This window comes from Atta colombica, unplaced genomic scaffold (assembly GCF_001594045.1).
Source record: "Atta colombica isolate Treedump-2 unplaced genomic scaffold, Acol1.0 scaffold9, whole genome shotgun sequence".
NCBI classification, from domain to species: domain Eukaryota; kingdom Metazoa; phylum Arthropoda; class Insecta; order Hymenoptera; family Formicidae; genus Atta; species Atta colombica.
In genome coordinates, this window is record NW_017259583.1 from 1,262,000 (window position 1) to 1,273,719 (window position 11,720).

The window sequence follows — 11,720 nt, forward strand, 5'->3', positions numbered from 1 at the left end:
TAATAATAACAACAATGATATTATTATTATTAATAATAATTATGATAATATTTAACGCTTATAATGGGAGTACAAATTAGTTCGGTCCGTTTCCCTAAAGCTCCAGTTGTGAAGGGTTCATAGCGACAGCTGATTTTGACGGTTTCAGAGAGATTAAACATCTGCTAATAATATATCAATTTATATCGCTTTGAGTTTTATACAAAAACCTTGATTTTTACTGTGTTTGAAACGTCGAATTTTGTGTTAATCAACATTTGCGAGAGGTTTTGATTTTCTGCTTTAATTGGAAGAAAAGTGCGGCTGAAGTCCATCGAAGTTTATGGTGACACTGCTCCAACTGATAAACCATGTAGGGAATGGTTTCGACGTTTCAAGGATGGAGATTTCAGCGTTGAAGACAAGTCTCGCTCTGGACAGCCAAAAAAATTCGAAGATAAAGAATTAGAGGCATTACTCGAAGAAGATCAGAGTCAAAAGGAGCTTGCAGAATCATTGGGGTAACTCAACAAGCCGTTTCTGTATGATTGAGAGCTATGGGAATGATTCAAACAAGGAAATTAGGCTATGAACTGAAACCAAGAGACATTGAAAGGCGATTTTTCATTTGCAAACAGCTGATTCAAAGACAACAGAGAAAAGGTTTTTTGCATTGGATTATGACTGGAGATGAGAAGTGGATATTCTACGACAACCCCAAGAAGAAAAAATATTACTAAAGTAATATTTTTTCTTCTTGGGGTTGTCGTAGAATATCCACTTCCCAGTCAATTGTTGCCATCGACCTCAACATCAACACAGCCGAACATTCATGGTTCGAAGATGCTCTGTATTTGGTGGGACCAAAAGAATCTTGTTTATTATGAGCTGCTGAAACCTGGCAATTCTATTACGGGCGATCGGCATTGGCTACAATTAATTCGTTTGAGCCGTGCATTGCGAGAAAAACGGCCGAAATACGAGCAAAGACATGATAAAATTATTCTTCTTCATGACAACACTCGGCCTCATGTCGCTAAAGTCGTAAAAAAATATTTGGAAACACTCAAATGAGATGTTTTACCGATGTTTTATTCTCCGGACATTGCTCCTTCTGATTACTGGTTGTTCCAAAGGATGCAGCAAGTCAAGCGGTTCACTTCTTTCGCAGAAATCGAAAATTGACTCCAAAATTGGATTGCCTCCAAAGACGAGTCATTTTTTCGAGATGAAATTTTCGAACGAAAATTGCCTGAGAGATGGGAAAAAGTAGTAGGCAGTAGGGAAAAGTAGCAGCGATGGGCAATACTTTAATTGATCTGTTCATTCATTTTGTTTTGAAATAAAGTTTTTGAACACAAAAAAATGGACCGAACTAATTTGTACTCCCAATATATTGCAGACATTCTCGGGACAACAGATGTCCTCTAGATATTTTCTCTAGATATCCTTAGGACATCTTCAAAATGTCTTATTTAATGTAAAGAATATATCAAAACTCAAATTTCAAGTACATGTTCATAATGTATATCAGAAATATATTAAACATACATAATATTGAATTTTGTAATTCAGTTCCGAATATGTCTTTTTATAGACGTCCTACTGCAGCTTAAAAACGAAACGCTTTTAAGACGTCATTCGAACGTCCTATGGACGTTCAGATCATTAGAACATAATCAGAATATTTGAGGACATACAGCGGACGTTCAAAGGACGTCAACACGCTGTGTTGTGTGGGCTATTATGAGATACTTTTTTTTAAAGGCTTGTAATTTATTTAATTTATAACTCAATTTTTATCTTCATCAAATTTATGGAAAATATATTATTTAAGTATATATTATTTAATCGCCAAAAGTTAGCAATCGATAATACTTGTACTTTGTTGTATGTGAAATTTTTTTATCAAAAGTGCCGATGATTTGATTATTCGAAAAAAGGATTCCTATTATGAGAAGGGTTTTCTTATATATATGTTATCTCATAACAGAAAACTAAGGAACAAATGAAGATAAGCTTTTTATACATGCTTTTGTTATATTACATAAAAATAGGAACAAAAAATTTAAATGTTACATAATAATTATATAATTTGTCGATGTGTGCATATGGTAGTGTGTGTATATGTGTGTGAGAAATCTCAACAATAATAGAATCGTCATTCTTAACATATCGTTCGATAATATGCTTTAGGATATTGAATTGTTTAGATGCTCTCATTATTAGCTATGAATATCCTGAATATTCTCTCATATTACGACTATCCCAGTGAGAAATAATAATGGAATTGACATCGAATCTATGTCAATTCGATATCAATTTCATTGTCATTTCTCATTCAAAAGAGTCTATTATTCGTATTCATAGTCAAGCCTTATATTTAAGGCTTCCTTAAATTTCTTTAGATACTCTACGAATTATTTCATTGACTGTTGAGTATCTAAAGATAAATTTAAAGAAGCCTTAAATGCAAGGTCTGATTATGAATATGGACATATATACCTTACGGTTTCACGGTCACCAAATCTAATCTTTATAGATAAACAAATCATTATATCACATTTTTCTATCACATCTTACTCTATTACTGTATGCATATTATCCAATATTTATTTTTACTACACCTAATATAATAAAGCAAGATTTAAAAATTAAAATTTGACAACTATATCCAATTTCAAAATCTTTTTTTTATCTCATATTAGCAATCTAATAGGCGACTTTATATTTAAACATTCCTAGACAGCAACTTACAAACTGCTAATCATTAATTCGATTAGAAATTAGCATGTTTAAATTAGCATGTATCCACATTAAGCCAGAAATGATGATCGATCAATTTCGAATCAATATTGATCAATCATTTCTGGCATCTCTGATTTGCTGACAAAATTTCCCAGTCCGTAAAACTATTAACTATTTGTATTATATTCTTATATATTCTTATATATTCTTATATATATATATATATTTATTATTCGCATTAAATTTGTGTTATTCCAATAAAGTTTGCCGATTTACAATAATTATCAAATTTTGATTAGTTCTTGTCGTCAATTTATTATCAGATTATTAGCAAATTTTGCGCAACAATTTAAATTGTTAAGTCTTATGTTTTATTGGATTTTATCAGATATCTGTCATCAATTAATTGTTAATATTGAATATAATATACAAAATTTGCATCAAATTTCCATAAAATGATGCCTTATTAACAAAATTTGTTTTTAACAAACTTAGCTAACTGGGACTGTGTTCCAAAAAATTTACAGTTTATGTTTACTATACATGTTCAGCATTGGCAGTGAATTTTGGAACACAACCTAGGTATTACCGTTGCATCAAGATTGATTGAACAGTACTGTTAAAAGAAGCATAGAAGCTTTTTGATGCGCAGAAGCAATAGAGAATTCGTCACCGTTCGGTTAACCGGATGCATGTGACGATAATCGGGCCAGTTACACAAGTCGATCCACATGCGCGAGACAATTTTGTTGCTCGTACGTGCAATTGCACACTCGTCTGAAACCTGCATTATCGCATTAATCCATTGCATTAATCCGATTCCAGTTTTTTGCCTATAGTGAATTATATTCATAGACAAGGACGATTATATATCTTAATTAAAGTGAGATGAAAATAAGAAAAGTGAGTAAATTTACTAGCATATTTATAATTTAATTGGTTCAATTCAATATCTAGTGAATTTTCTTATATATATAGTTTTGTGGTTTCCACCTCGTCATTTCAAATTAAATACACAATCGACCCCATAAGTCATATTAGATTGGACTATACTCATGTCTTATCAGACAAGATACGTAGACGTTATTGATTGGACAAATAAGCAACTAGATCGGAAGGATCTCACTCCTTAAAAGAGGGACTCGAGCGAGCAGAACGCGACAAACTTTCAGAGAGCACGTGACTGAAGAGCACGATAAAGTGAAAACGAGGCATCATGTTCGTGACCGTAATTTTGGCGATTTTAACTGTTTTTCTTATTATTTTCGTATTAAGAAAGAGAGCAAAGTATCCGCCAGGTAATTTATTTTGGTCTTTAGAAAGTGAATTCAAAAATAAAGATAGCACCATGTTCTGTGAAATTAAATTTTATACATAATACTTAATTTTTTATTTCAATTTTTCGATTATTTAATAATAACTGACAAAGGACTATTTCTCATGCAAAGGAGATATTTTTTATTTGTTAATATAGTAAAATTGAATGTTACATTTTGATAGAAAATGATAAAGAAGAAATTAAAACAGATCTGTGTTAAATTAATCGATATATTAAAACTCGAAACGATTGTATTAAAAATTATAATAGAGATGTATAACACGCGTTCTCTTTCTATCCAAGTAATTAAATAAAAAATTAAAAGTTTAACTTTTAATTTAAGTAACTTTTAATATTAATTCTTATATAATTTTCTTTATTATGTAGAGATTTGCTAGATTTTTAATTATTAAGCTTTCAGTTTTTTTATTTTAATATTTTATTTCATTATTATTATTTTCTTGTTGGAAAACATTAATGGAAACGTTAATTTATAAATTCGTAAAAGTAGACATTCCACAAAAATTTTTAAAATAGGTATAAATTAAATGTCTACTTAATAATTTATAATCATATTTATCAGAACTATTTTTATGTAAAATATGTAAAACTTTTGTTTTATGTTATATTATTATTAAGAGAGAAAAGCAGCATGTTTTTGTATAAAAATGTAATCAACTTTTCTGTCGAAAATTCATCAAAATTTTCAATTAACGGTTCAATCTCTTTTGTCATATATACTAAATTTATATTGTACATTGTTCACGAAATATGTATAAAATAATTTTCTACTGCGCTTTCAACAAATTTAAAACAAAATAGGTACAAAATCATTCTACACGAATGAAGATAAAAGATAATTTAACAATTGAAGATAATTCAAGGTCAAAACTTAAAATTGACTTCATCGCAATTTATTTAATTTATTAAAGAGAATGCGAAACAGAAGATAACTAACTTAGTGTTTAATTTATAAATTTAAATAAATTTTGACGATAATCTATAAATTTAATCGTAAATTTATAGGTCAATTCTAAGAATCATAAGATTCGTATAACTTATTCTCGTAAAACTCGTAAGAATTTATAATCAGTATGATTTTAATTTTATGCGTTTGTATCGTAAGATAATTCGTAAATATTTACGATTTCTTGTAAATCTTATGACTAATAAAAAGCTGTTTGTAAAAATAAAGGTATAAAGGTATAAATACTTCAAAATTCTTATAAATCTTACGAGAATATGTTAGGAATCTTACAATTTTATTTAGACATTAGTTAAATAATAATTAATTGAAACAGGCTAGTCTAAAATGACATATCACAATTAGAAATTGGCAAATTGTCAAAATATAAGCATTACTATTTTTTCGTTGAAATCTATTTTTCAACAAATTATCTTAAACGCATATATATTTTCATTTATTAAATGTCTTGATTTAAAATCAATATAGAATAAAATCCACATTTTGTAATCAGAAAGCATTAAAATATAATTTTTATATTTACAAGAAAATCGACGTGTTGGAAGTCAATATGTATTTCAATGAAAGCCCGATGTATTAGATACTTTTCGAGAATATAAAAATAAATCGCTTTATTAAAAATAAATCAATTAGATTACACAGATAACTACGCGAAACAATTAATTGCTTTCAGTGAGAAAAATAATCAATATAAAATCAGCAAATAGTGGTTTTAAAAGATGATTGCTTTTAAAGTTTTGAACAAGTGAAACATATAATATTTATACGCGATAATATATATACAATATACGCGATAATGAACTAATGGTCATTTTTTAAAATTGATAATTTTAAGAATACATTTACACAAGAAATATATGAATTTTGAAGAATTCAACATGAAGAAATATTTTTTTGGAATTGTTAATATAATAGTTAAGTACGTCTGCGAAGCTGGCCTCTCATTTTCAAAATTTTAAAAAATAAGCGGAATTCCGATTATCCCCCGAAGAATTCTAGAGTTCTTTATTAATATTAGAAAGAGTTCCATTGATTAAAGTGATGAAAACACCATTTGAAATTTCGGGGGGGGGCCAAGTTCACGATTCCGAAATATTGAAGCGCTATAATTTTTTTACTGTTCATTGTAGCACTATAGTTCATTAGGACAATAGAAGTCTTTGGAAGGCAATCAGAACTCTCAAAAAAATACCAGATTTCTGAAAAAATTTTTTCAAAAAAAATTTTTTTATAAAAAAATTTTTTTTTATTTCGGCCATACTATTATGAGTTCTGGTAGTTCCCCAAAGAGTTCTAATGATTATCCTCAATAATCGATGCGTTGAAACCCATATTTAAAAAGTTCTGGGACTTTAGAGTTTCGAATTTTTAATTTCTTTAAGTAAAAATTCGAAACTTTAAAATTCCAGAACTTTTTAGATATAGGTTTCAGCGCATTAATTATTGAGGATAATTGTTAGAATTCTTCGGGGGACTACCAGAATTTTGCTTATTTTTTTTAAATTTTGTTGAAAATAAAAGGTCAGCTTTACAGAAGTTAGTTAAATATCTAATTTCCACATTGAAGGAACCGTAATTTTTAGGTCCCTTTCCTTGGCCGATTTTTGGAAATCGATATTATTTAGAAAAATTAACGCGTAAATTCGGTGGACAATACCTCGCATTTCTGGAACTCAGCAAGATATATAATAGCAACATCATAAGTTTACGTTTGGGTACCGACGATGTAATTGTTGTCACGAACAGTAAGCTTGTACACGAAGTATGTTTTAGCGAAATCTATGACGGACGTCCTTGGAATGAGTTTACAAAGCTACGAAACATGGGAATGAAAAAAGGTAACGAATCTGGTTGGAATTCATTATATTAGTTTGAAAGTTTTGAAAATCGAGAGAGAGAGAGAGAGAGAGAGAGAGAGAGAGAGAGAGAGAGAGAGAGAGATTTTATGTTCTTATATATTTCATATATATTTCAATAATATAGAATTGTAATCTTATCAAACATACACAGATCAATATTTTAAATATTTATGAATAGAATTTATTTACACTTCAGCATATATAGCCAAGAAAGGGACTTGGTTTATAGAAATACTTAATACATTCACACTTACGTTCCTCTCTCACATTTATCTTAATAACTACATATACTATAATATTAACAACTACAAAACAATATTAACAACTACAATATTAACAACTACAAATCTAAGCTACTACTACTACATTCTCTTTTACCTATACATACTCTCTATATCATGACTATGTATTCACAGTTTATTATTATTGTCCAACTACACTATAATCTTATCTTATACTCATAGTCTTGTATGAATGTAGTCTTGTATAGTGTAGTCTTACAAAATACTCATTCCTTGTCTTTACATTATCTTTATCTTTATAATTAGTCTCTATTTATATTTTTTCCATCCTCTCTTTTTCTTTTCTTTTCTTTTTATTATTCCTTTTCTCTATCCTTCAATAATTTTATTAGCGTTTTTCCTTTAAGTTCATTCAAATCTTCTCCCCATAATTTCCTTACAATCTTGTCCTTATCCATCCCTAACTCTTTAAAACTATCTCTTGTCTCCTCACATTCTTTAACATAATGCTCTAGGGTTATAGATCATTCACTTTCACCACAGAAAAGACATTTTCCCTTTTCTATTCCTAGCCAGTATTTATTCTTCTCTTCTAAATTACATCTTAATTTAAATAACGCTCTTATCTCATCTCCTCTCTTCCATTCCACATTCTCCATCTTTCCAAATAATGGTACCCTATTCTTCATATTTATCTCTTTATAACTTTTATTATACTTTGACCTATCTATTCTTTCCCTTTCCCATTGCCTCTGTAAATCTCTTTTCCTATTTATTAAATCTTTTTCAAAACTATTTTAAATATTTATGTATATGTGTTTAATGAAATTATAATAAATAAATTCGATTCGCACTATAAAGAAAGCTGATGGACAGGAAGATTATAACGAGGAGATAACCACTAGCTAAAATATTATCCCACAGATTACATGATTTCATTTGATTTCATACAATTTCATCTTATTACAAATAATTTTCTTCATTACATATGAAATCATTTGAAAAAATAAGCGATTTTATTTAATATTACAATGATTGCTTGTAATTGCATATGTAATTATCGAGTTATACATAGGGATTTCATATGAATTTTATAATGGTTTCGGGAACTCTATTCCACGATTACATTAAGTGATTACCCCCTCGGATTATAAGAACCCTTAAAAATTAATCAGAAATCGTTGGAATCAGGGATTACATTGAACGACGGCGCGGAATGGAAGGAATTGCGTTCTTGGTCAATGCGTACTCTAAGGAGCGTTGGTTTCGCCAAGCAAACGATGATGGAGCTGATCGTGGAAGAGATGACGCTCATAATAGAAAAACTGGCAACCGGTGGCGTGCAACAAATACAATCTGCATTCGCACCTGCCGTGATAAATGTCCTCTGGATGCTGATTACAGGACAGAAACCATCCGAGAATCTCCCAAGGTATATACATATGTGAAATCGTCGACGAAACAATTGAAAAATACGCTTCCTCAATGATATGGCACTTTCGCGAATTTACTTCTGGAGAACTCGAGAAAGGAAGTTGCAATCGTGCGTTGTCTCATGATTCCGTTATTACTTGCAGATTGCAGAAATTCCTGAATCTGATGGAGCGTCGTGCAGAAAAATTCGATTTGACCGGTGGTATTCTAACCGCTTTCCCCTGGCTACGTTACATCGCGCCGGAGATGTCGGGTTACAACTTTCTTGTCAAGTTAAACAATGAGCTTAAGAACTTCCTAATGGTGCGTAATTTCGATATGTTAATTCAATTTTTCAGCTTTCTTATTAACACGACATATTTCGAATCTGTAGGATACTATCAATGAGCACAAGGAACAGTACATCAAAGGAAATGAAACAGACTTTATTGATTTATTCCTTAAGGAGATGTACAACAACGTAAAAGAACAGAGAGACAAAGTTTCTGTGTTTTCAGGTGCGTGCCCATTGTTACTTTCTATTACCGAGCAACATCCAGAAAACACTTCTTCTCGGGTGTTCAGTTCGCAAGGAAATTAACGCTTCCTCCCGCGTACTAGTCAGTGCATTAATGAAAGCATCGTGCACGTGAGAGAAAGCGTTCTCTTCGTGAGTCCGCTTGTCCGACATACACGTGATCATCTTTTCTGTTCTATTTAGACGACAATCTACTTATAACGTTGCTCGATTTCTTCATCGCCGGCATCAGCACCACGACAGCAACATTGGATAATCTCTTCTTGCAAATGGCCAATCACCAGGACGTACAACGTAAACTATACGAGGAAATCAATGATGTGATCGGTTCCCATAAGCTTCCTAAACTGGAGGATAGAATCAAGTATAACAACATAATTTTTACTTTAAATTTTAAAAGGAGCACAATATACTTTAAATCAATTTTTTCTGGGAGGCATTGTTCCTCTTATACCTAAGCAAGATAACAAGTCATTATGATATCAAAATTATGTCAAAATGATTCCAAAATGATCATTGAAAGTCATTTTTCAATCATTTCCAATTCATTTTAATATAATTTTGACGTTATTGTGACTTTTACTTGAGTACAACTCTCCCATTCGAGAAATTATTCAAACGTTCAATTTATGTTAAATTTCAAATTGATTATAGAATGCCCTTTACGGAAGCAATAATAACAGAGTGTCAACGTTTATTTCACGTCACACCTGTAATCGGGCCACGTCGTGTTCTTAAAGATACAATTCTCGACAACTACAAGATACCCAAGAATACTACTGTTTTGATGAATGTGTATTCAAACAATTTGGATCCGAATTTCTTCCCCGACCCGACTTCATTTAAACCGGAGAGGCACATAAACGAGAATGGTGTTTATCAACAGCACGAGAATATTATACTGTTCGGAAAAGGTTAATATAAATCACTAAATATTCTTTTAATTTAAACATTCTTTATAAGAAACAAATTTTACGAGATTTTTAAAAGGAATAACAGCTATAAAAAACTCAGACGTCGCGAAAATTCTTTTGCAAAACGAAAGTGATTGCTTCGTTTACGTTATTGATGCTTGCTTAATTGCGTTTAAAACCATTCTTGTATACATCGTGATGTATGTACATAATTACGATAACACTTTCTTGTTTTCTTTCCGGGTACTTCTCAACTGAAAGGTCAGGTACGCTTTTCACGTTAAGGAAAAAAGTGGATGATACTCTCTTAATGTAACACTTGCGCGAAATCCTCTGCTTGAATAATTGCGATCAAGTTGAAATCTCTAAATCGATTTTACAAGTTCCAAAAAAAAATATATTTTTTTTCCTTTTAGGAAAAAGAAGGTGCCCCGGAGAAGCTTTGGCAAAATCAGCTACATTTCTTTTCTTTGTCGGGATAATGCAAAAGTTTCAATTACTTCCAGAGCCAGGTAAAGGATTTATTCAAACAGAATTAAAAAGCGGACTTATACTCGCACCAAAGCCTTATAAAATGTTAATTGTTCCGAGGTAAGATAACATATATTATTCACAATATTTGTAAGATATCTATTATGTATGTTAAAAATTCTTAGTAATTTGAATTAATTATCAATTTTATTATTGACAATTATTATCCATTATGTTAGATCATAATCTTTCATTTTTTACATTGTTGTATTACATTTTTTGAGATATGTATATATATATATATAAAAAATAAATAAAAAGAAAATATATAAGCAGATTTTACACATTAATTTGCATCTGTTCTTTTTTTCAAAAATTCTATTTTTTTTAAATAGTATTAAATCACTATGTAAAATACTATTGTACAAGAATTTATTGATGTATGTATGAATGTTATACTATGAATGTAAATATAAGCTTTTACTAGTGATTAAAGTATTGCATAATAAACGCATTTTATTATAATTTATTACAAGACTGTTTTAATATATTTTATTACAATTTTATTACAAGATTGATTTTTCAAGCTTCTGTTTTTTCACGTATTAAAACAAGACACCAAGCCAAGTTTTGATATCATGTTAGACGGAGAGAAAAGTTGGCTATCCATATTTAATTCTTTCAAGTGAAACACACAATACATCTTTTGTCTATATTAGATCGCATGTGAGAGCTAGTAAATTGGTAAGAAATGCGCGCGTATTTCTATTAACATTTACATTGATTTATTGATTGTCATCTACTTTTCACACTCTAACATTTCAAATCGCACGAATATTAGTAATCAAAATCATGAATTCTTGCTGATTTTTCATGAAAAGTTCTATAATGCTACGTGCTGCGAATAAAATATATTTTAGATATATTTTATTAAAAATAATATTAGAAATAACTTTTAAAATTTCATTAAAAAATATTAGGTATGGGAAAAAGTTCGTGGCGTTTTTTAATGTCATCTAACGGGAAAAACGCCATGAACTTTTTCCCACACCTAATATTAAACATAATTTTTTTAATTTTTAATTTGAAAATGATATCTAATTATGAAATAATATAACTCCTAAGGAAACACTTTCGTTCGTAGTCTCTTTGCAATTCTGTTATACGGAAAGAATAGTTTTATTTGAATAAAATTATATCGATAAGAACTATATGAATTCAAAAGAAAGTTCTACTTAAAAATTTTAATTAGA

General features: G+C 29.9%; 1 protein-coding gene across 1 annotated transcript; it reads left to right on the forward strand.

The window, feature by feature from the left end:
* The first annotated feature begins 3,711 nt into the window (after positions 1-3,711).
* LOC108693343 (probable cytochrome P450 305a1) lies at positions 3,712-10,765 on the forward strand. The gene is made up of 8 exons (XM_018202236.1): positions 3,712-4,025; positions 6,614-6,868; positions 8,323-8,563; positions 8,709-8,868; positions 8,939-9,062; positions 9,266-9,446; positions 9,737-9,996; positions 10,413-10,765. The coding sequence occupies exons 1-8, from the start codon at positions 3,944-3,946 to the stop codon at positions 10,589-10,591; spliced, it is 1,482 nt and encodes a 493-aa protein (XP_018057725.1). The 5' UTR covers positions 3,712-3,943; the 3' UTR covers positions 10,592-10,765.
* The last annotated feature ends 955 nt before the right edge of the window (positions 10,766-11,720 follow it).